General features: G+C 38.7%; 1 protein-coding gene across 3 annotated transcripts in view; it reads left to right on the top strand.

The window, feature by feature from the left end:
* The first annotated feature begins 2,264 nt into the window (after nucleotides 1-2,264).
* The window catches only part of BCO2 (beta-carotene oxygenase 2), a 41,258-nt gene continuing 17,256 nt past the window's right edge, over nucleotides 2,265-26,266 (top strand). The window contains exons 1-5 of one of the 3 annotated variants that reach the window (XM_037154997.2): nucleotides 2,265-2,641; nucleotides 9,866-10,070; nucleotides 21,162-21,373; nucleotides 21,550-21,665; nucleotides 22,341-22,443. In XM_037154997.2, coding sequence (XP_037010892.2) covers nucleotides 2,557-2,641; nucleotides 9,866-10,070; nucleotides 21,162-21,373; nucleotides 21,550-21,665; nucleotides 22,341-22,443 — 721 coding nt within the window. In that variant the 5' untranslated portion in view covers nucleotides 2,265-2,556. The remainder of the gene's footprint in view (nucleotides 2,642-9,865; nucleotides 10,071-21,161; nucleotides 21,374-21,549; nucleotides 21,666-22,340; nucleotides 22,444-26,266) is intronic. The other 2 variants (XM_037154998.2, XM_053670433.1) reach the window with 2 other exon arrangements.

Raw genomic sequence — 26,266 nt, 5'->3', positions numbered from 1 at the left:
AAGATTTTGTTTATTTGCTTTTAGAGAGAGGGGAAGGGAGAGATAAAGAGAGGGAGGGAAACATCAGTGTGTGAGAGATAAATGGATTGGTTGCCTCTTGCACAACCCCAACTGGGTACCTGGCCTGCAACCCAGGCATGTGCCCTGACTGAGAATCAAACCAGTGACCTCTTGGTTCACAGGCCAGCACTCAATCCACTAAGCCACACCAACCAAGGTGGCACTGTTATGATTTCATTGAAAATTTTTACTGTGTTATATAATTATATGTAATAACTATATTAATCAGATTTAAAAAACCACAGCACTCATTTTTAAGTCACATATATAATTCAATATAGTATATATATTTTCAATCTGATAAATATATATATATTTTAAATATATTTATTTATTATTAGAGAGAGGGGAAGGGAGGGAGAAAGAGTGGGAGAGAAACATCAATGTGTGGTTGCCTCTCATGTGTCCCCCACTGGGGACCTGACCTGCAACCCAGGCATGTGCCCTGACTGGGAATCAAACCGGCAACCCTTCGCTTCACAGGCCTGCGCTCAATCCACTGAGCTACACCAGCCAGGGCTGATAAATATATTTTGCTGATGTAAGCAATCACAAATTTGGACATATTTACAAATAATACTGCAAGGAATTTGGTATTCTTCAGGTGGACAGCATGTTTATCTTGTTGCTTTTTAAAGTTGAAGTTAAATCTCATTTCATAAAATTATTTCAAGGCATATATACCTACCATATAACAAAATTCTCATACAAGAAAGGATTGTAAATAGTAAAATAATATTCATTAAACATATTGATTAAGGGGAAAAATTATTAGGTTTGTAGAGAGATACACTAATAGAGGCCAATCAAGTAACTATTACAAGTGGGATTTTAAATATTAAATGCAACCAGAAAACTATATTTGATGTGATATACCATATCACCTTGGTTTTGAATTATTCTTTTACCTTACAGAGTTCTCGAATGTTCTAAATCCAAAGATGACACTATTGACCCATCACTATTAAAATGTTCGTGAGTTATTTTTTTCCTAAGCATTTATTATTAATATGAAAGCTAAATCTAACAGGTTGTTTCAGAATGGATTTTATAATATACTTCATATATCTTGATGGTATCTCCATTGCTAAGCATGTGATTCTTCCTGTGCAGGTTCAGAGAATCAATTCGATCTCTTCATTTGGTTTGATTAAAACGAACTGATTTTTAGTGAAACAATGTATTTACTGTCAGAAACCATGTACTGGTCAGAATAGCTACCTCTTAGAGGAGAAGTTCTTGAATGCCTAATTAAAGCTTATTTGCCCTTTAATATACACTTCTAATATCACATTGCCCTTTAATTTACACTTCTAGTATCACTCTTTCATTTCAATAAAATTTCACAAGTTTGTATTTTTCACTGATCACAGATGAAAATATATATTGACTATCTTTGTACATCATATTATGCTAGGTTCTGTGGGGAATACAGAATAGTTTAATATATTCCTTGTTCTCTGTTCTGAAAATTTTAACCACTCCTTTATTGAAATTGCACTTAGGTGCCTTTGCTAGGAAAACATGATATGTACATGTTAAAACAATCTCTGTGGGAATGCTGATAACTCCTATTGGGAGTAGGGCTTTTTAGCAAGGGGTCAAAGAGGTAGATTTTCAAATGGGTTTTTGAAAGGGAAGAGGGAGGTCTATGGCTATACCACCCTGAATGTGCCTGATCTTGTCTGAAAAGGGAAGAGGGAGAACATTTCAGGCAGGGAAAAATTTGTTCAAAGGGCTACAAGAACAAAAACATGTGGTAAGTGTATAGTCATTTCACTGGACTGAGAATTCACAAAGCAGAATAATGTATCATCTAAACTGCTAGAGAATCAGAACTGAATTTTGTTTCTTGGGTTTCTCAATTTGTAGTGCAGTATTTGATACTGTGGTGCTCAAAAATGTTTGTTAAATTAATAAAATATAATGGTTAAAGTTTTTAAGATCATACCTTCACAGGACCTTCCTTATTCATTCTAGATTGTGAGAAAATGTTTTATAAATTAAATGAATAGAAAAGAAAAGGAAGAATGAACTGCTGGAAAGGCAGAGAGACAAAGGATCAAAGGTAGGTTTTGGTCAGATTGTACAGTCCTTTGTTGACAGTTTACATTTGGACTTTATTCTGCACAGAAAGGAGATATGGATCTTTCAGGGGAGAGGAGTAACATGAGGAAATTCACCTACGAATCAACTGACTTAACTGAAGTGTGAGGACAGATTTGAATGAGAGTTTAGGGAGGGAGACCACTGTTGGTAGTTTAATTTCATATTTCAAACACTAGTGACTATGGATAGGTTGTTGGGGTACTTGTCATGGAAATCAGAGTGAGAGAGATTTCTCTCATTTTGAAGCCTCTCCTCCATCCCATCCCCCATCTCTTCTCTCCGGTTTTTGTTTGTGAGCCAAGGACATTCCAGGAAGTTTATTTAGCCTCACTGCCAATGAATGTGCGGATTTGGAAATCATAGAATCTGCTGCTACTTAACACAAAAATGGTTTTTCAACACTTCCTCCATTTTGTCCACAGTCTTTCTGCTGTTGCAGTGGTTTTCCGATCTGTGATACGCTGGATTCCAGGTAGGGGATTTGTCCTGTCCTCTTCCTCTTCCTGCCAGCCTGAACTTATAATTGTGTGCCTTTTCTGAAGAATACTGGGAGCTTCTGAGGTTTTCTACTCTTTTTGAAGCAGATACAAGGCAGCAAGTGCAGAGCTGGGAGTTCAAGAAGACAGTCAGGATTTATTTATTCATCAGGGAAACAAACTTTCCATTTGTATATTTTCTACGACTTACAAGGGCAGGTTTCAGGATTTTGGGATTCTCTTAGATTTGCAGTAGGAAAAATATTCGCTATTTAAGCCTTTCTCAATTGAAAAATCACTGCTTTACATTCTGATGTAAATATCTGGTTCTATTTGCATTCTGAGGGACTTCCTTAACACTCTGTTTTTTTGAAGCTTTCCATTGTAGCTACTATTGTTATATGATTTTTTATTTATTAAAATATTTTATGTATTTAATTTTAGAGAGAGGGGAAGGGAGGGAGAAAGGTAGGGAAACATCACTGTGTGGTTGCTTCTCACATACCTTCTACTGGGGGCCTGGCCAGCAACCAAGGCATGTACCCTAATGATACACTGTGCAGCCAAGGGGGGGGGCCCAAAAAAGGGATTTGGATTGGTGTCCAGAACTCAAGGTGTATAGGAAATATTGGAGAGACATATAAGATGTCCTCCAATTCAGTGGTGCTGTCTTCTTGATCTCCTGAGCTGACTGGTCTTGGGCTGTCATTTATGTTGCTCTGTGTTTGTCTTTGGGTTTTAATTATTGTTGGGTCTTTCTTTTGTGGGTCCTTCCCACCAGTTGGTTTACTGAGGATCACTCTGTCCACCACCTCTTGTAGTTTGTTGTGCTAGTGTGGGCATGTTGTGTTGAAGCTGGTTCTTCTCTTTGTACAAGGTTTTGAGGATTCCTCTTACACTTGTTCAGTTGTTTGTTCTGGGTAATTTCTCCTCTATTTAGTTGTATTTCCAGATATGTTCCGGATTGAAGTTAGTGTGGCTTCCACTTTCTTTTTCACTTTCTTCTGTTGTTATCTGTTGGTGGTTCCTTTGTTGTTGGGTTTCCTCTTCCAGCAGGTATCCTGGTCTTCACAGCTTCCACCTGCTCTTTTTTTGTGATCAGTTGTAGGGGAAGGCAAAATGATTTAAGACAGAAAGAGTGTATTCTATGATACTTACGGTAGCAGCTGGTAGAGAAGAGATAGGAGATCCTTTGGCTATGTATAGTGTTAACTGTGATATTCAACCCAACTGGCCACTTTTTAGAAAAGGTGGAAAGAAGATAAGACTCTTGTTGGGGAGGGAAAGATTGTGTTTTGGATCTAGAAAGCAGTGAGGTTGTGGGAGGTCAGATTCTGAGGTAAGGTGAGAGTAAAGGATAGTAAGTAGGTGTAGTGTGTGAGAGAACAGATTTAATCACTACAGTAATAGAGTTCAGGAAACCGTGAAGTGGGCTAAGATCTGAGAGGGCGCTGTGTAGTATTTACAATTGTATGAAACAGCTATTATTTGCAATAATAATGCAGCAGCAATCATATTGATACAGGGTGCAGCCAAGAGGGTCCCCCCAAAAAAAAGGGATTTGGAATGGGGTCCAGAACTCAAGGTGTCTAGGAAATATTGGTGAGACATATAAGATGTCCTCACCCCTTCCCCCACAGGTGTGAGTTGGGGGAAGGGACACATGGAGCAGGAACATGCAGGGCTGTTTTGTACAGCCACAGCCTTGCAGCTAATTCATGGAATGGTTATTTAACGTATCTATAGCCTTTGGCGGGTCACTTGGATATGTTAAGTGGCTGTGGCCAAGCTTGGAGCCAGGGGGATGAAGTCACTTCCCCCCAAGATGTAACTGGGGGGGGCAGGTCCCCTGAGTTACAGTGCCTGCGTGGCAGCTCGGAGAAGATTGGCTCCAGGACATGGGGCCATACCTGCCCAGACTCACGATCGTAGCCAAGTAAACTTGCAATAACATAGAAATACTGGCAGGTGTAACCAACTGTGGGAGGAGTCAGAAATAGAGGTACAGAGGAAGATTGGCATGGGTATTTAAACCCAGACACGGCAGCCATTGGGGAGGAGAACCACATGCTTTTGGCCAGAATGGGGACTCCCACAGCCATGTGAGAGAGAATCATCATGTAGCTTTAGCGAGGGAACCCCATGGTTTTGGGCAGAGTGAGGACCCCCTCTTGGCCAGGTGAAGGAGAACCACGTGCCTTTTCCAGAATGGGGATCCCTGCATCCAGGTGAAGAAGAAAGCCACCCACTTTTGGTGGAGTGCAGACTCCTGCAGCTTTGGTTGAAGAGTCCCACGTGGCTTTGGGGTGCTCCTTTTGGCCGCGTGGCCTGGGAAGCAGGAGAGACTTTGCCTGGAAAAATGGGTACAAAGAACTCTTGCCAGTGAACCCTGCGAAAGTGCCACATGACTTTGGATTAATTGGAGATCCTGCCTGGACGGCGACACAGCTGATGGTGCCAGCAGCCTGAAACACAACCGTGTGCTCTTTTCCTGAGTTACTCTGAATTAGGGCAGGGGGAGAAGGGAGCCCTGTGTCTGTGTAGGTGGATATCCTAAAGGACTTTGATATTTTAATGAAGACTTCAGGTTACTCCATTAAGTCTGTATAGCATTAAACATTTCCTTTCCTTTTCACAAATCTCTCGCATTGAGAGATGTCTTTCCAACTGGCAACTGATGATGGGGCCCAGTAGGTGGTCTGGACGGTATTAGTATACCATCCTCTGGAGTCTGGTCTGGTGTATCTGCTCTGTAACACTAACTGGCAATCAAACTGGTGACCCTTTGGTCTCAGGCTGGTGCTCAATACACTGAGCCACACCAACCAGTGCTCATGATTTTATTTTTTTTATTTTTATTTATTTATTTTTAAAAAGATTTTATCCATTTATTTTTAGAGAGAGGGGAAGGGAGGGAGAACGAGAGAGAGAAACATCAATGTGTGGTTGCCTCTCACATGGCCCCCACTGGAGACCTGGCCCACAACCCAGGCATGTGCCCCGACTGGGAATCGAACCTGCGACCCTTTGGTTTGCAGCCCATGCTCAATCCACTGAGCTATGCCAGCCAGCGCTCATGACTTTATTTTTTTGAAATGGGCTGATATAGAGCTATGAGAAATCATGCTGATATATGCTATAAACTTTAAATTATTTAATTCAGTAATTCAGTGCATGTCAGTGTATTAGGTGCTGGGGTAAAGGCAAAAACCAATACCTTGTCTGTACTCAAGGCATCCTGGTAGGAGAGATCATGAGGTATATTCATCTTTATTGCATGAGTAGAATACGCAAGTGCCATAAGAGAGTTATAACAGTTGCTGTGTGAGTTCAGACTAAGGAGAATCAGTTTTTGCTATAAGAAATAGGAATGTTATATTTATGAAACAAGTGACAAGGGCACTGGATCTTGAAGGATGAGTAAGTTAAGTGCATTTTACCTGAAGGATGTGAGAAATATGCTAGGTGAAAAGAAGGGTGCATTTATGATGATGAGAAGAGAGGAGAGAAGAGAAGGCAGGGGCATGGTCCGGACTCCACTGGAGTGAGAGGCAGAACTGAGGAGGCAGGTTGGTGTGAGATTGTACAGTGCCTTCATCAGTGCCTGACCAAGCAGCTTAGAGCTTCCTTGGTAGACAGTGAGGAGTCATTTGTGAAGATTTCATGGAGGAGTTTGTGATATAATTAAATCTGTCTTTAAGATGATTGATTTAGTAGCAGCGCTTCTCAGTCTTTCCACATGATAGGACACATAGAAACTGATCATTGTTTTTTCTCACACCGGAGTAAATTGGATGGAATCTGGAGCTTCAATAAATCACTTAGAACAGGAGGTGATTCTCTGGCCATCCCAGGGGCTAAGGGGATCAAGAGGCCCACCATTTAGGAAACCCTGGTTTAGAAGATAGTTCCCTTATCTGATTTCTCCTTCCAAATAAGAGGCTGTGATAATAACCATCTAATAGGTTGAGAGGGCCTAAATTAGACAGCAGAAAGGAATTGACTGATAGGCAAGAAGAGCTGAAGCATCAGTGCTGATTAGGACAGTTCAAGCCAGAAGAAAAACTTGTGGGGTTTTTCTTGCCCTGGAGAGGTGGACTGGTAAATTAAAAAAAAAGTTTTATTAATTGATTTGAGAGAAAGGAAGAGAGAGAGAGAGATAGACAGACAGACAGACAGATAGATAGATAGATAGATAGATAGATAGATAGATAGATACCAATTTGTTGTTCCTCTCATTTATACATTCATTGGTTGATTCTTATATGTGCTCTGACTGGGGATCAAACCCACAACCTTGGGCTATGGGACGATGCTCTAACCAACTGAGCTACCTGGCCAGAGGATAAGTTCTTGCAAAGGATTTACTCAAGGCACCCTTGCAAACTCCTGAGTCCTACTAATTTATACAAGCTATCCTATATCATCTCCTTAGCATCCTCTTTCTAGCCCTTTGTGGGCATAATCAATAGAATTTAACCTGTTAGTGAATGTGAAGAAGAATTCAAGGCCCATGAGTTGTTGAAGCTAGGTGATTTAGCAGGTGGGAAACTGATTTGGAAGAGGGATAATGAGGAATTCTCTTTTGATGTGTTGAATCACCTGCATAAAGTAATTGGTGACATTAAAGTTCTAGATGAGATTACCAAGGAACAGTACTGAGATTAAAGAGTAAAGGTCACACTTTTTTAACCCTCAGCAGTGCCCAGCACTTTGTTGAATAAATAAATATGAGAGGGACACAAAAGAACCCCAGAATTATCTTCTTGCGGGTGGGCCCCTTATAGTACAGGCTTCCCCTGCTAAGTGAGAGTTCTAGGAACCCATCTGTGTCAGTGTACCAGCAGGCATTGTCATGAGAGGCTGCTTTAGGCTTCAGTGAATTTTGTTGAAGATTCTTTCAGTGTGTTTGCCCATTTCACGATGGGTGATTGACAAGTGCAACTGCCCACATTGAGCTGAGTGTTCAGCAGTATTTTACCAAAAAACAGCATGACCCCCGCGCACCACCCTCCCTCTTCACCCTATCTTGTCCCCAGCAAATCTTTTTGTGTTTCCTGGATGAACAAGTCCTCAAAGGTTTTGCCTATGTGAAAGAGATGAAACAAAAAATGGCAGAAGCACTAAAAGGCATAAAAATCAATGACTTCAAAAACTGTTTTGAGCAGTGGAAAAAACATCGTGATAGATGTACTGCATCAAATGGAGAGTAGTTTGAAGGTGACTGAAGTTTAAACATGTAAGAGTGCACAATTTTTTAATAAATTCTGGGTTTTGGGGTCCTCCTCATAATCTAAAGAAAGAATGTATTACATTTTGTTGGATTGATCCTTAAAAGCTACATAAGTAGCCTTTGCCAGTGTGGCTCAATTGGTTGGAATATCATTGCATATACCAAAAGGCTGGCAGTTTGATTCCCAGACAGCATCCACATTTCTCTCTCTCTCCACCTCCATCTCTCCCTTCCTCTATCTCTAAAATCAATAAACATATTTTTTAAAGCCACATAAATAATAGCTAAGATTTTTTGAATATTCACAATTTCTTAAATCTTTGCATTACCTAATTCACTTGTTATTTATAGTCTTAGGAGCAATAAGAATTATCATTATCCCCATCTTAGAAAGGAGGGAGGTATACAGAGAGGTTAATTGTCTTGCTGGAGGCTATTTATTTGAAAAATAATAGGCAAGATTTCAGCCCAAGCATTCTGGAGCCAGGTAGAGCCTGGGCCTGGTTTTTTTTGTTTTTTTTTTCCTTCTTCTCATTGTGTATCATTCATTCTGATTGGGTACCATGCTTAGTATTAAAGCAATTGTGCTCTGATTGGCCAGGCCCATAATTTGCCGAATCCTGTTAGGGGTGGAGTCAAGTCTACTTATACAGCACAGGGACTGAGGCAGAGGAGGTGCCTTCCCAGAGGAAAATCCTAGAGGTACAGTTGCCAGGAGGGAAAATGGTTGCTGAGCAATGAAACAGTGGATATGTATTAAATTCATATTTGTATTGTATTTCTATTTGTATGTTTCATGTGCATTATTCCATACTAACTATCTGATCTCCTTGGGCCCACATTTTTAAGCATTACATTATGCTGCATCTTAAAGAAAGTAATATTTGCGATAGACTTTGAACAATAGGTAAAATTTCCCCAGAGATAGATTATTGGGAAGGGCATTCAGGGTAAAAGTGAATTTTATTTGTGAAATTAGGAAATAGTTGAGTTTGAATTGTTACATAAAGCAAAGTAGAATACCTCATGCACTTTAAACTATATTTTTGAAAGAAATGAGATAATAAATATAACACTGTAAAATATGTTGCTAAAAGGATGCAAATTTCACTTTAGAGGAATAGTGCCCCTATGTCTTAGTTGTTCTAGTTTAGACTTTTATCTCACTGTTAAGGTTTTATGAAATAAAATAAATGACTGTATTTTATAGTGCCCTGTTAGTTATATATTTGACCACCCCCCTGTGTGAAGCAATACTGCCTTTTGAACACTAAGTGTGAAATAATAGGAACAATTTCTGGGTCTTTATTACATATATTTATTTATTATATATATATTTGAATTTCAGGTAATTTTAGACTACATATCACTGCATAGTTTAGTTTATAACACCCTTCTCCTAGAAAATGCCATGTAACATTCATATGTACATTAAAATAGAAGAAATTAAATTGTAGATCCTATTGAATGCTCTCCATAAATCCCTAGGAAATTTTTGGGGTCACATTTTGGTGTATATAAAGTACTATGGTCAACATAATTATGATAATGTTAAATGGTGGCCATTTTTTATTATAACAGTCAGGTTGCTATTAGCACATCTAGAGTTAGATTCCATCTTGTGAAAAGATGAGCACTGTTCAATTCTATTATCAAGAAGTGATAATAATATTATCATTTAATATAATTATCATTTAATATTATTTAATATATTATTATTTTCAATTCTATTATCAAGAAATGATAATAATAATTAAAGTCCTGAGTTGATTCCCAAGTATATTTGTACAGCAAAGATAGAAAAAGGATTGTTGTTAAAAAAAATAAAGGAAGAACCAAAGAACTGATCTGAGAATGAGGAAAGAGAGAGAGGAATTTGGAGACTAATGTAGAATTAGGTTGACATTTCCCTGACCAGTAGGGAGAAATAGGCATATTTATAGAAGATTGGTAAACATTTTTTGTGTGTTTGATTTCTTCTTCACAGTTTTGAAGAAGTACACAGAAAATAGTCATCAAACAAAAGGGATCTTCAGCAAGCAGGAGAGTCTTCCGTGTATTGCACCATTACTGGCCACAGTGGAGGAGACTCCACAGGTCATCTCTGCTCAAGTCCGAGGAAATTTTCCTAAGTGGCTCAATGGATCTCTACTTCGAATTGGACCTGGGAAATTTGAATTTGGCAAGGACAAGTAAGGCTTGAGTTTTGGAAGATTTGGATTTCTTAGCATGGACTTGTTCTATTGAATACACATTAATATCTGTTTCTTCTCTGAGGCTGACATTGCCATGTGATCCCTTTTCATTGCAGATTTGGAAGGTAGTCTATAAGGAAAAATGGAGACTTAATTCTGTTTAAAAGGTTGATATTTCTGTTCTGTAGATATTATGAATTTGAAGTTCTCTGAAGGTTTATGCCAAAAGAGAAGTATCAGAAATTCTGTACCAAGCTCTATTTCACCACAAGTTCCTGAAGGAAGGGGCAGTGTCTTCTCTTCATACCACTCCCGCACCCAGTACTTCCCAGCCACAATGGCGCTTTCAGTTCCCCAAACCGGACATATTTTATTTCTGCTCAGAGTTGTGGCTTTGCTCTGTTACCTGTCTTCTCAAGTCTGATTTTTATCATTCAGATGTCAGCTCAAATTTCATGTCAGTTGAGCCTCCCCTGACTTCCCAATCTAAAAGTGCTATTATTTATTATATTACCTATAATGTAATAAGTATTTTAATTCTTTACAAAACATGATCAGTGTCATTTTATGTTTTTTTATTAGCTTTGTTTCCCCATTAGAAAGTAAGTTCCATGAGGGCAGAGACTTCTTCTTGTTCACTTGATAATCCCGAATATCTAGGATAGTGCCTTGTACGTAAATGGCACTCATAAATATATGTAGATAAGTGAAAAAATACTGAATAACTCTTCAGTGTATCACTTCTCTGTGTGTCTAGTAGGCATTTAAAATGATGTGAAGAAATCCCTATAGTAAGGAAAGAATATGCTTTGTTTTAAACATTTTAAAATATTAGACATCTTTTCATCTAAAAGTTTGGATCTGTATGAAGCTTTAAAATATAGAAAATAGGGAAAGGTCTGTATTACATCCTTTGTTTTGTGTTTCATGCTAGTCTTCCCATAGGTTTGTTTTAACTTACAATCATATATGTAGAATCTTTTATGGTGGTGTAATTGACATGTGTCATTTAAATTAGTTTCAGGTGTATAACATGATGGTTTGGTATTTGTATATATTGTGAAATGTTCACCAAAGTAAGTCCACTTAACACATATCACATGCATAGTTACAAAAATTTTCTTGTGATGAGTATTTTACTCTCTTAGCCACTTTCAAATATGCAGTACAGTGTTATTAAGCATAGCCACCATTTTGTGCATTATATCCCCATGACTTATTTATTTTATAAATGCAAGTTTGTACCTTTTGACCACCTTCACCCATTTTGTTCCTCACACCTCTTGCAACCACCAATAAGTTGTCCATATCTATGAACTTAGTTTTTGCTTATTTGTTTGCTTTGTTTTAGATTCTACATGTAAGTAAGGTCATATGGTATTTATCTTTCTCTATTTTTCTCTGACTTATTTCATGTAGCATAATGACTAAAAGGTCCATCTGTGTTGTCACAAACAGCAAGCATTCCTTCTTTTTGTAGCTGAATAATATGCTATTGTATATATGGTATGTACATATAGCATATGTATCACATGTTCTTTGTCTATTTATCTATTGGTGGGCACTTGGGCTGCTTCCATATCTTGGTTATTGTAAGTAATGCTGCAATGAACATGGGTGTATGTATTTTTTTGAGTTAGTGTTTTTGTTTTCTTCAGATAAATATCTACTATGTGATCTAGCAGTGGTATTGCTGGATCACATAGTAATTCTATTGTTAATGGTTTTCAATGTTTTAATGGACCTCCATACTGTTTTCCGTATTGGCTATGCCAACTTAGATTTCTACCAACAGTACACAAGGGTTTCCTTTTCTCCATATCCTTGCCAAAACTTGTTATTTCTTGTCTTAAAAAACCCCCTCAGCCCTGAGGATATGTTTATTGATTTTAGAAAGAGAGGAAGGGAGAGGAAAAGAGAAAGAAACATTGATGTGAGAGAGAAACATATATTTATTGCCTCCCATACATTCCCCGACCAGGGATCAAACCCACAACCCAGGTATGTGCTCTGACTGGCAGTTGAATCTGCAACCTTTTGGTGTATGAGGCAAAGCTCTAACCAACTGAGCCACCCGGCTAGGACTATTTCTTGTCTTTTTGGTACTATATAGTCTACTAAATGTAAGATGGTATCTCACTGTGGTTTTGATTTGTATTTCCTTGATGATTAATGACACTGAACATTTTTCATATACCTGTTGGTTATCCGTATGTCTTCTTTGGGCAAATGTCTATTCATGTCTTCTGCCCAGTTATATGAGTTTGTGTGTGTATATACATATATATGGATATAGGAATGTATATATACATCTTAGTATATATACTCAGGAGTGTATATATACATCTGAGTATATATGTGTATATATATGGATATCTAAGTAGATATAGAATATAGGAATATAGATGATAGTAACCAATTTTTTTGCCTTAGTTTAAAACAGTTTACACTATCATCAGCTTTTTTGTCTATATTGCTGTGAAATCTGAATAATCATTGTTTCCAGTGGCTGGATGATATGTCAGGAACAATGACCTTTTAAAAAATGTGGTAAAAGACACATAACATGAAATTTACCATCTTAAGTGTACAGTTCAGCAGCATTGAGTACATTCACATTGATACTTTTATCACCAGCAGCCAACTACTTTTTCTATTGCAAAACTGAAACTCTGCACCCATTGAACAATAACTTCTCATCCCCAAGGCCCTGGTAACCATACATTCTACTTTCTGTTAGCTACAACTTTCTTATGGGTTTGATGGGAATCTGATTGTGGTCCAGCTGTGCTTTCCTAGCTGTTATTGGAAATAGATCAAGAATTAGTGGCATGGCCAAGATATATTTCTTAATATCCTAAGTATTTTAATTTGCTGAACCTGTTGTACCTTGTCTTCACCAAATAATGACTTATTATGATAATGCTCAAAGGCAATAAAATGCAGTGGTCCGTCACCCCAACAGCTGCTCAGGAATCCCTTAAGAAATTACTTTTGAGGCTCTGGGTGGAGACTAGTGTTGGGGGGCAGGGTAATGGGGAGAGGTTTGTATATAGAAAAAAAAAGAGGGTGAGTAAGCTGACCCTGCTCCTAACTGGATAAACTCTGCTTTTCCCTACTTCACAGATTTGGATTTCATACAAGTTATAATTTGAAAAAAGCTTCTGAGGCAAAAAGAAAGAGAAGGAGGATAAGGAGAAAAATAAAACTACTGGTTCAATTTCCACAGAGAAACAACTTCTTTAAAAGGCATATGGTATTTCATCTGCCACAGAAGTAGCTGTAGTAAATTTTAAACAAAGCAGCAGAGCTACTCATACCTAGGTTTTCAGTACAGGCCTCTTTTTAAAAGATAACATCTTTATAGGGGAAGTGGGTGGTGTGGCTGATCCTCATGAGTGTCGGATTTGTCATTCAAATCAGTTTTTTCAGAGCCAGCAGTAGGCATTTATAGCAATGACAGGGTCTTGCCCTGTCTCTTGGATACTGAGTAGAGAATAGATATCTGCAGATAAAAGAGAAGACACAGTGACACTCGGTTTAGCGGTTGGCTCCCTGATTAGACTTAAAGGAAGGGAGAAGAGCTAGTCCTTGTGACCCTTCACCTGTGCATCAGAATAGTCCCACCAGCTGTGAATCCCTGATCTCTGGGTTAGATGCCACGTAATTGGTCTCTGTCAGCATGCAGACATAGCAGTGACATGACATGACATTTTTCAGTTAGAAATCTTTGTCAGTGATTTCACTGAAGGCATGCTTATTGGTTCCTTTTTTTTAAATTTGTTTGTTTCTAAGGTATATGAATCTGGGCAGAGTAGTAAATATCCTCAGCATCTCAATGTCTACCAGTCTCCTGGAATGCCTCCAGGATCCATGATGAAGGTAGTGGAGAGTCCTAGTTCCTTGGCCATCCCACTGCAATGATTGTCCCCCTCTGTGCCACTACCACAAGACCATGTAGCAAGGCTACATCAGAACTCATTCCACAGAATTGCCTATCCTAGAATCTTGAACTCTGAAGCTCTACTCTTTCCCTGGGAGTGGGAGTTTCACACTCCTCCATTCCCATCCAACTTCTGTTCAGTGGCATCAAGTTCTCCTCTCCTTACTCTTCTGTGTTCTCTCAGTTTATCAGCTCTGCTTTAATTTCTTCTCCCTGGTGCAGATTCCAAGGTGAGTCACTTCAGAGACACTCTGACCACCATCCTCACTTCCCTGATGATTGCTGCTTTTCCTCTGACTGATTCCAGTAGTTTCTTCCACTCACCGTTCCAGCCTGCTAGAGGAAATCACATAAACTTACAGACTGATTCAATGGCAAAGTTATCATCTCCAGCCCTGTTGAGTCCTCGGTACTATCATTGTTCTTTCCGGCCTCCCACAGGGTCCCTTTCTGGAAGCCTCCCTCATTCTCCCTGTTCCTGGCACTCTCAACAGATAAACCCATTTATTTCAAAATGACTAGAGGGGAATTTGGAGTTGGGCTCCTTCAGTTTCCCCCTTTCCCACCTCCAAATCTCCCCATGTACGTACCCACCCCTGCCTCCCCACTATCTTCCTCTCCTCTGGAACCTTGCTGCGTCGTTCACACCCCTCCCCTTGCATCTGCTTCTCCTTCACTAACCCCTTCTGTCAGCCTACAAGTGTCCTCTCATCCTCAACACCCTCATCCTCTGTTCCACCTTCATCTCCAGCTACCCTTTCTCCTCCCCTCACTGCTTCTGTTTTATACTTCCTGCCGTCTTCTCAGTTCACTGCCATCTGCTTTAAACCCCACCACTCTACAGTATCTTTTCAGAAAGGTCACCAATGCCTGTTAATTATTAAATGCAATGGGATCCTTAGTTCTCAGCCAGACTTTAGTACAACATTTGACCTTATTGACTGCCCATCTTAAAATTCTCTCAGCCCTGGGTTCCCACCCAAGGTATTTTCTCATTTTTTGTTGCTCATTTCACTTCCTTGTTCCTTTAATGCCGATATATCCCATTCTCTACCCTGCGTATTCCCTTTTCTCTCACTGTATGCTTTCTTCAGGATTGTAGAAAAACATTCTTTGGAGTATGATAGAGTGGGTTCAAATCCCATTTTCATCAGTTATCAGTGCTCTGATCTTGAGCAAGGTTGCCGCGTGGAAAATGGGGCTAAAAATATCACTTGATGATTGGGTTTGAAGAGCAAAGGAGACAGGCACATACAGTGCCTCTTGCAATGGCTGACGAAAATTGCCACTTAGTACATTGTCATCCTCTTCTTTCCCTTTCCTGCCAAATAACTTCTTGTGGTTCACCTTACTTGTATGCCCAGGATTTGGAGTCAGCACTGAGTTCAATTCTCATTCTCACACTCACCAGCATTGTGACCCTGGGCTTGTTCTTGCTCTGGACCTTGGTTTCCATGTGTGTGAAATGGGAATGATAATTTCTCACAGGATTACTGTGCATGTGTGAAAAATTAAGTGGTTAGCACAGTCCCTGGCGAGTAGTGAGTGCTCAGTAGATGGTAGTTATTACCTCTCATTTGTGTCTGTGGTGATACCTGCCACACATAGATCCTCTCAAACATGTACCTCCCACCCTCACTCCTTGTGCACTACACCTGTATCTTGCCAGCTGGCTGTGGAACATCTCTACCCTGATGTCCTACAAAGAGTTCAGACTCTTCTTCAAAGCTCAACTCTTTGCTTTTTCCCAACCTAGATCTTCATGTAACCTCCATTTCTGTTATACTGTTGTCATCCCGCTAGTCATTCAGGTGTGGCTTTTTGGGCCCTCTCTTACCAGTCACCTCTGATTTGTTTGTGGACTTTGTAATTTTGTGATTCTGCTGCTTCAGTTTAGGCTCTCATCCTATCTCACTGGAACTGTTTCCTCCTTTCCTGGTTTGTTTCTCCCAACCTGTATGTTCCTCTTTCCCATATTTGGCGCTGTGTCCAGAGTGATCTTTCTAAGATGTGGGTCTCACAGTTTCAGTCTCCAGTTTCAAAACTCCAGGCTTTCCTGCTGAAGGTCTTCAAGCCCTAAGTCCGAGTGCTGGTAGGCCTTGTGCTGACCTATGTCTCCATCATTGTTGCCTCCCCCCACACTAATTTATTCATTTTTTATTTTATTTATTTTTAAAGATTTTATTTATTTTCCTTTAGAGGGGAAAGGAAGGGCAGAAGAAGAGAAATTTCAATGTATGGTTGCCTCTCATGAGTCCCCTGCTGGGAAGTGGCCTGCAACCCAGGCATGTGCCCTGACTGGGAATCGAACCACGATCGTGTGGTTTGCAGGCCCGCGCTCAATCCACTGAGCTACACCAGCCAGGATACTAATTTATTAACTGGCTCTTCCTCCAAGATGCCATGTGCCTTCTTAGCATCCCTAGGATGCCCTTCTCCACCTGACAAACATCCTTAACAAACCAGCCAAATGTTTCCTTCCCTTCTGGCCCTTCTCTGACTCTCATGCCCTCACATCATGTTGCTTCTTCTGCGAATGAAAAGCCGTTTGAACATTTCTCCATTGCTGCCGTAATCACTTTGTGGTATAGTTATTAACGTGCCTATAAACCTGGGGTTTGGCACAGCTCCTGGAAGTGTTGGATGATTTGAATAAATGAATGCATGAAATGATGGGGTCTGGAAGGATCTTGGGAGATGGAATCTAAGAAGATGAAAATTATTAAAGGCAAATGTGAATGAAGAAAAGAAAATTTACAAGTATAAGGATGAAGGAGATGTGGTTTAACAACAGAATGTGTTAAAAATGACTCAGAGATTTTGATTGACAGTTCAATGTGGGTCAATAATATGAAACAGTAACAAAGAACAACAAGAAGGAAAGAAAAGAAGATGAAGTATATTAAATGAGGAAGCTGTCTCATTTTATACCCAGACTTTTTTTGTGTTTCACTCTACATATTGTGGTTTTAGAGGGATTTTGACTAGAATAGCAATAATTACTGAAACTATTTTGTTCCTTATTTTAGAGGGGACGGGAAGGAGAAAGAGAAACATCAACGTGAGGGAGAAACACTGATAGGCTGCTTCTTATATGCACCCCAACCACTGGGAACCAAACCTGCAACCCAGGGATGTGCCCTGACCAGGAATTAAATCAGCGATCTTTCACTTTGTGCGATGACACCGAACCCTCTGAGCCACACTGGTCAGGGCTGTTTTTAATATTTTTGAAAAATATTGCCAAAATAGAAAAACTACTAGCTAACATAATCAAGGAAAAGGGAGAAAACACAAATGTACTACATAAAAAAATGTCAATGGGAAAAAAACATTGAAATAGATAAAAAATTACAAGAGACTTTTCATGCCTCTCTTTTAATACATATGAAAACCTTTTAAAAGAGCAAGTTTCCTGAGGAAATACAGGTTATCAAAACTGGTAGAGATAGAAAGTTTAAGCTGATTGATTTTTGTAGAGGAAAAAGAGAAGCTCATTAAGGAACTACTGTACTTCTCAAAAAAGCACCAGGCCCAGATTACTTCATAGGGATAGTCTCCCAAATCTTCAACTATTAGATAGTCTCAATGCTTCAAAGGTTACTTCAGACAGTTTCGGTCAAGATGGGGGCGTAGGTAGAAACTCTTTGCTTCCTCGCACAACCAAAATGAGGATGACAGCCAATCTAAAATCAATAAACAGCCAGAAGTGCCAGAAAATCAAACTGTGTGGAACTCTGACAACCAAGGAATTAAAGAAACAGTCAACTAGACCAACAAGACCAGCGGATGGAGAGAACCTGTGGCAAGGTGGGGGACTGTGTGGGCGGGACTGGCTGAACCGAAACTGAGACCCAGAGCTGACTGTGGACTATGGGAGGGGTTACCACAGTGGGAGAAACTCCCAGTCTCACATGAGGGTTCACTGGAAAGTGAGGCTAGAGCTGAGCAGGTGATCTGCATTGTTCCCTCTCTGGCCCCTTCCCCATAGTGCCACAGTGCAACAAGGGCTATTGCCCTGCCTGGGTGAGTACCTAAGGCCCCATCCCCTTCCAACTTAGCATGTGCCCTGAGACAAGGAAATAGGGCCCAAAGGAAAGAACACAGCAAAACTTCAGAAAGAGAACTAAGCCATGAGGAGATAGCCAACCTATCTGATGGAGAGTTCAAAACCTTGGTAATCAAAATGCTCACAGAACTGACTGAGCTTGGTTGAAAAATGAAAGAACAAATGGATACTCAAAGTGAAATAAAGCAAAATATTCAGGGAACCAACAGTCACAGGAATGAAACCAGGACTGAAATGAACGATTTGCAACAAAATGAGGAAATAAACATCCAACTGGAACAGAATGAAGAAACAAGAATTCAAAAAAAAAAATGAAGAGAGGCTTAGGGACCTCTGGGACAACTTTAAACATTCCAACATCCGAATTATAGGGTTGCCAGAAGAAGAAGAACAACAGCAAGAAATGGAAAACTTACCTGAACAAATAATGAAGGGAAACTTTCCCAATATGGCCAAGGAAATAGACTTCTAGGAAGTCCCAGAAACTCAGAGAGTCCCAAAGAAGTTGGCCCCAAAGGGGAACACACCAAGGCACATCATCATTAGGTTACCCAAGATGAAAGATAAAGAGAGAATCTTAGAAGCAGCAAGAGGAAAAGAAAGGGTCACCTACAAAGGTGTTCCCATAAGACTATCAGCTGATTTCTCAAAAGAAACCTTACAGGCAAGAAGAGGCTGGAAAGATGCATTCAAAGTGATGAAAGGCAAAGACCTATATCTAAGATTACTCTATCCAGCAAAGCTTTCATTTAGAATGGAAGGGCAGATAAAGTGCTTTCCAGAGAAGGTCAAGTTAAAGGAGTTCATCATTACCAAGTCTTTACTATATTAAATGTTAAAGGGACTTATCTAAAAAATTGAATAAGATAAAAAATTATGAATAGTAAAATGACAACAAATTCACAACTATCAACAAATGAGCCTAAAAAAAAATAAAAACAATGAAAACAAAAACTAAGGAAACAACTAGAACAGGAACAGAATCAGAAAAATGAACATCACATGGAGGGTTTTCAGGGGGGAGGGAGGAATAGTGGGGCAAAGGTACTGGGAATAAGAAGCATAATTGGTAGGCATAAAATAGATGGGGAGAGATAAAAAATGGTATAGAAAACAGAGAATTCAAAAAACTTGTATGTATAACCCATGGACATGAACTGCAATGGGAATACTGGAGGGTTGGGCGGTGCAGGGCAGAGGGGGAATAAATGGGAAAAATTGGGAAAATTGGAATAGCATAATCAGTAAGATGTACTTTAAAAAAGGTCGCTTCAGAGAATTGAAAATGAAGGGAAACTTTCCATTTTTTATGAAGCAAGGATAATATTGATATCTATACATGATAAAGGTGGTGCAAAAAAGAAAACCATTATTATTTATATTATTAATGAATATAATTGAAAAAGTTCAAAATATATAGTACTAACATAGTGCTAATAAGTATTTTATTAACAAACAGAATCCAACACTACATTAAAAATATAATTCACTGTGATGAAAATGTTCTGAAGATATCTGTTTGACAGTGATGTGAATAAACTTAACACTAACCTATATACTTAAAAATGGTAAGATGATAAATTTTGTTGTGTTTTTTACTGCATTGAAAAGAAATGACTTTTAAGATGGTGATGGTAGCCTTGCTTATCTATGGTGAAGACATTAAGAATTTAAACTGTCAATGATATGAATGAAAAGACTATATGTTAAACCCTTTTAAAAGTAAACCCACAGGCCCTGGCTGGTGTAGCTCAGTGGATTGAGCGCGGGCCTGCAAACCACACGATGGTGGTTCGATTCCCAGTCAGGGCACATGCCTGGTTTGCAGGCCACTTCCCAGCAGGGGACTTATGAGAGGCAACCATACATTGATATTTCTCTCCTTCTCTCCTTCCCTTTCTCTCTAAAAGTAAATAAATAAATAAAATCTTTAAAAAAATAAAAGAAAAGTAAACCCACAAACTTTTCCTTAGAATTTTTCAGTGTTCCATCATTTAAATAGATAATTTCTAGTGGAATTATATGGGCAAAATGATTATCCAGTAACAGCAGTTATCTTTTTTGTTGACTTGCACAATTTTGATAAATTTGAAGCATTTTAAAGTAAATGGACAATGTAATACATATAAGATACAAAAATAACTATTTTTAAAATCTTAGAAACCCATTTGAATTTGGGAAATGTCAAGCATTCCATATCCTCTTATGCAATTCTCTTAGGTGTAAAACAAAGAACTTTCACTGCCGAAATCCTTTTCAAAGAAAGGATTTTTTGAGTCATTGCTAGCAAGATAAAGACCACATCCTGCGGCATGAAGTCTAAACAGGTAGCACAGCTAGGTGGAAAAGACAAACATGCCTGCTGTCCCAGAGCTGAAGGGCTTTTTTATCCAATAGGCAGTGGGGAGAAAGATGTAAATTGTTTTGTAAGAATTTATATTGGCTACAGATAAGGTGGGTGGGATAGAGTGAAGGAGGCTCGGTTCTAGGATGGATGCAGAGTCTGTAAGGGTGAAGTGTTTGTTCCTTTGGACTGACTGTGGAAAGTTCTTGTGTAAGCAAGAAGCAGAGACTCCTCTGGTATGGTGATGCCTGGCTAGTCTCTTTTAGACAATGATGGAAATAGCCACCTGGAAGTTAACTCAGTTTCAACTTAAACTCAGGAATGTAAGCAATCTTTTATTGGTTTTCCCCTGACATTAACCGATGAAGTTAACTGATTAACCCTTTCTTGTCTCTTCCTTTCTACCCTCTGGACTGCTGTTATTTAACTTAGAATATCTCAGAATTTCCTCCTTGTCAAAGGTCAAGGTTAGAATTGTTTTAGGAGTCACTGGCATAGGGTTTTTCTTTAGCCCTCTGAAGTGTGAGGTCTTGGGCAGGGCTAAGGGTCTTGGGCAGGGCTAAGGGTCTTGGGCAGGGCTAAGGGTCAGGAGGATGTAAGCATCCCTTAATTTGTTCTTAGGTTGTGCTGGGAACCCATCCCATTCCCTCATCACTGTGTTTGAAATCTCTCATTTTGACCCCATGTTTTTCTTGCTAGTATTTGTTTTTCTGTGTTTGCTTTTATTTGAAGGTACAATCACTGGTTCGATGGAATGGCTTTGCTTCACCAGTTTAGGATGGAGAAGGGCACGGTGACATATAAGAGCAAATTTCTACAGAGTGATACATATAAGGCCAACAGTGTTAATAATCGAATTGTGATCTCAGAATTTGGCACACTGGCTCTCCCTGATCCATGCAGGAATGTTTTTGAACGTTTCATGTCCAAGTTTGAGCTGCCTGGTAAGTGGCTATTAATGTGCCTAGAGTTTGCACCTGACACTGTTGATTATTTAAATTACTGTGATATATAGCAATCTATATAAATCTTGAAATAAATTTTTTTGGTATGAAAGGGTGCCTAAACTGCTTTCTGTCTTCTATTGCGGTGTTTAACTAACTGTGGGATCTGGTTTCAGCAATAACCGACAACACCAATGTCAACTATGTGCAGTACAAGGGGGATTATTATGTTTGTACTGAGACCAACTTTATGAATAAAGTGGACATCGAAACTCTGGAAAAGACAGAAAAGGTAAAATGTAGGTTTAAAAATGAATAAAATAGACCTCCAAAGTTCTTTCTATTTAAAATAGTTCTCAGTGTAGTAGATATTTGAATAAAAATAGGAACCTTTACCAAGCAAAACCAAAATTACTCATGGTGTACCCTCTGTCCTGATTAGAATGACTTGTGGGGCTGCTTTTCAGTAATTCTAGACTTCTTCCTTAGTCTTAATATCTGAATGCTAGGGTAAAGGAAAAATACAACAGTACAGATCTACTTTGGCCAGCTCATGGTTTTCCTGGCTATAGGTAGAGTTGGACTGGAAACTGTCTAGATCCATACTGCTTTAGCTTAACACATTAATTAAAAGTTAATTGAAATTTTGGACCAACATTTTAATTTTAATTCTTATTCTTTTGAACTTTCCTGTAATCTTGGGGGGAAAATTACCCTTATTGGGTAATCATTTTTGTCCGTATTTTGTTTGTTAATGGTGGGTTTTTGTTTTTATGTTTTTGGTCTTAGATTTTTTTCCCCTTAATAGGAAAATGATTTTGATTTCTCAAAGGTGAGATATTAGGGCTTAGGTTGTAGTTTTCATATTTTACTTTAATGGTATTTGACACATCTCTACTCTCTCTGCGTCTAAATAGAGATCTGCCCGTGTAACATTTAAAAGTCCCTGATGGTCTTAAATTTGCAGGTAGACTGGAGCAAATTCATTGCTGTGAATGGAGCCACTGCACATCCTCATTATGACCCAGATGGAACAACATACAATATGGGGAACTCCCATGGGCTACATGGTAAAGTGGGATGGAGATTTTTTTTTAAATAATTGTGATTTTGCCCTGGCTGGGTGGCTCAATTTGTTGGATTATTGTTCTGTACACCAAAATGTTGTGAGTTCAGTTCCTGTTCAGGGCACACATAACTAGGTTGTGGTTCAATCCCCACTTGGGGTAAGTATAGTAGGCAACCCATCAATGTTTCTCTCACACATGGATGTCTCCCTCCCTCCCTTCTTCTCTTCTTCCCTCCCTCCCTCTGTCCCCCTCTCTCTCCCTTCCTGTCTCTCTAAAATCGATAAACACATCCTTAGGTGAGGATTAAAAAATAATAATAATTAGGAAGTAACTATCTTCCTAGGATTCTATTATGGTTTAGATGTAAGTGTATGAACTTCATTTGAAAGGTTCAGAAAGAAATCTCTGAAGTGGCATTACTGAACTTAAAGTATGTAATTTATCTTTGAATATGTGTTCTGTGGCACTTTTGCACATATGCTTAGCAGCTGATTTTTTATTTAACCTCAGCATCACTCATATTTTAATGTTCCATGGTGCTTTTTGGCTCATAAGCATTGTAGAGATTTTCAATATGTATTTTTTAAACTTGAATTTTTAAGAAGTACCATATTATAAGAAATTTAGAGTTCTGTAGCAAAGATATAGTGAAGATGCATTGTCTATCACATGGGAAAGAATTTATTTTTATAATGGGAGTAATACATCATAAAGTAAGTTAAGGTTACAATGCAGTTGCATTTACAACCATGTACATCACATCTCTTTCCTGGTCATCCTCGTACTTCTGCAGCTGCCTACCAATATGCTGCAGAAGGTTCTAGTAGCTGATAACGATAGCTAAGATTTATTGAGTGTCTAGTATGTGTTGTTGTTAAGCATTTTTCTGTATCTTTTCTTTTTAAAAAAATATATAGTCTTTATTACATTTTTCCATTGCCATTTAGTCCCCTTATACCCTTGCCCCTCCCAGCAATCACCACACTGTTGTCCATGTCCACAAGTTCTTTTTCCTTTTTGCTCAAACCCTCTACCCACTAACCTCCCCCACCACTAGCTGTTTTCCATCTATGAGTCTATCTCTGCTTTGCTTGATAGTTTAGTTTGTTCAGTAAATTCCACATATGAGTGAAATCATATAGTGTTTGTCTTTCTCTGACTGGCTTATTTCACTTAGCGTAATGTTCTCCAGGTCCACCCATACTGTCACAAAGGGTAAAATTTTTTTCTTTTCTTATGGCCTAGTGGTATTCCATTGTGTAAACATCTCATAGTTGTTTCATTCACTCATCTATCAGTGGACACTATGGCTGCTTCTATATTTTAAGCATTGTAAATGACATAGGGGTGCTTAATGTTCTTTTGAATTAGTGTTTTGGGTTCCTTTGGATACATTCCCAGAAGTGGAATTGCTGAATCAAAAGGCAGATCCATTTTTAATTTTTTGACATATCTCCATACTGCTTTCCACAGTGGCTGCACCAGTCTACATTTCCACAAACAGTGCAGAAGGGTTCCCCTTTCTTTATATCCTTGCCAGCACTTGTTGTTTGTTGATGTATTGGTGACAGCCATTCTCACAGGTGTGAGATGGTATCTGGTTTTTATTTGCATTTCTCTGATGATTCGTGATGTTGAGCACCTTTTCATATGCCTATTGGCCATCCGTATGTCCTTTTTGGAGAAGTGTCTATTCAGGTCCTTTGCCGATTTTTTAATTGGGTTGGTTTTTCAGGGGTTTTTTTTTTTTTGGTGTTGAGTTTTATAAGTACTTTGTAAATTTTGCATCTATATATTTTCTCATTCAATCCTATAACACCTTTCTGAGAAAGGTACTGTTATTACTCCATTTTACAAACAAGGGCAGTGAACCTTGCGAAGTTTAGATACTTGCTTAGGCAAGCTTGTGTCTGAAACCAGACCTGGCACCAAGTCTGAACCACACATGAGGCTGCTATTAGTCATACTCTGTTAGACTATCTTAATAATTATTGATGTATGAGTATGGAAGACTCTCAGGACATCCAAATTCATGTTCTTATATCTGAGTATAACATGTCTTTGTTTGAAAAGAATGTGTATTAGATCTTTCTGACTATATTAATTGTCAATCAGTCTTTCATCTATATCCTAAAACCTTTTTTAGAAAATTATTTATTATTTATTTATTTATTTTTAGAGAGAGGGGAAGGGAAGGAGAAAGAGAGGGAGAGAAATATCAATGCATGGTTGCCTCTCACGCACCCCCTACTGGGGACCTGGCCTGCAACCCAGGCATGTGCCCTGACTGGGAATCGAACTGGCAACCCTTTGCTTCACAGCCTTGTGCTCAATTCACTGAGCTACACCAGCCAGGGCCTAAAACCTTTTATATAGCTTAATGTGTAACTTTGGTGACTAACTGGCTTTGTTGTTATTCATCTCTACCTCTCCATATTTACACATATGAATGTATAAGAAAATGAATACTGCAGGGTTGTTTTTTACTGACTCAAGCAGAGATAGGGTACCCAGCTCTCTCTCTCTACTTTATTACCTGACCTTAGGTAGACATGTATTCTTCAAAGCTGTAATAGGAAAGAGCAAACATCCTTTTAGGTAAAATATTCCATCAAGTGGGTTGACTGACTCAACAGTGTTTTGTCCAGCTATCTGTTTTCATCACAGAAATCCAAGTGGATAACTTTGAAACTGGTTCATAATGAGAAATACTGTTTAACCATTCTGAATTACATATTCTAAAATAATTGTTAGATCAGACATTCGCAGCCTGTAGTGTATCTAAGAATTGTCTGTAATGCTTCCTAGCAATGCAGATTACTGCACTTCATAGATTGTGGTTCAGAGGACCTGAAAAGGGGCCAAGAATTTAACAACTCCCTCACTCCTTGGTGAATTTTAACAAGGTCCCAGGTGATTTTGGTGCAAGTGGCCCCTGGATATTTCAGACACCCTACCATCAACCACCAGAGGCTGTGCTTGTTACTTTGCCTCAATTTGCTGTTTAGGAAGTCCTAAAGAATCTTCTAGAATTGGACTCACGATATTGGGCAGGTCCCTCTTATGGGCATTCCTCTGCTGGGTATTTCCTGGATGTCTGTCTCCCTTGCTCATACCATTATGTCTTGCAGTTACAACAGTTCATTAACTACTAATATTTACATTTAGTGAATTGAGTAATTGTCAATTATCCAGTTGCCAAGACAGGGAATATCTTCTAATCTCAACTGAAACTGGATTTACTTTTTCTTCTGCTTAATTATTTGGTTCAGTGAGGAGTTTTTGAACTGGAACTCAAATGTGCATTATAGCTGCAGGCAGCTCAACAACCTAAGATGTGTTTGGGGGAAATTTAGAGATTCTCGTTATAATAAAGTGCTTGCTAATACTTTCTAACTTTAGTAAGTAAAAGGCTTTTAGTTGTTTTAGCTTTTCTAGATATTAAAAAAACTAACAAAAACCCTCTAAAATATTAATCAATCCAACTAGTTTTCAGTAATAACACATGTAATTACTTAGTGATATATAATACTCTTGAGTGATGGAGCTTTTCTTTTAATTTTTTAATAACTGATCACTGTATAAAGCTTGATATTTTATATATAATGTACTCTGAAAACACATTTATATTCCCAACTTAGACCTTCTTAGTATTTTATGTCTAATTGTTTACTCAGTGTTTTTACTAGAATGTCTAATAGGCATTACAAAATTAACTTGTCTAAAACCAAACTCCTCATATTTTCCCCTAAACTTTCTCTGTTTAAAATATTTCTCACCTCATTTGAAGGTAACTCCCTCCTTCTAGTTGCTCAGATGATAA

Source organism: Artibeus jamaicensis, unplaced genomic scaffold (assembly GCF_021234435.1).
Source record: "Artibeus jamaicensis isolate MK-2021 breed Jamaican fruit bat unplaced genomic scaffold, CSHL_Jam_final contig_585, whole genome shotgun sequence".
Classification (NCBI taxonomy): Eukaryota; Metazoa; Chordata; class Mammalia; order Chiroptera; family Phyllostomidae; genus Artibeus; species Artibeus jamaicensis.
The sequence above is the reverse complement of the archived record's forward strand: the minus strand, read 5'-3'. Positions and strand labels throughout refer to the sequence as shown.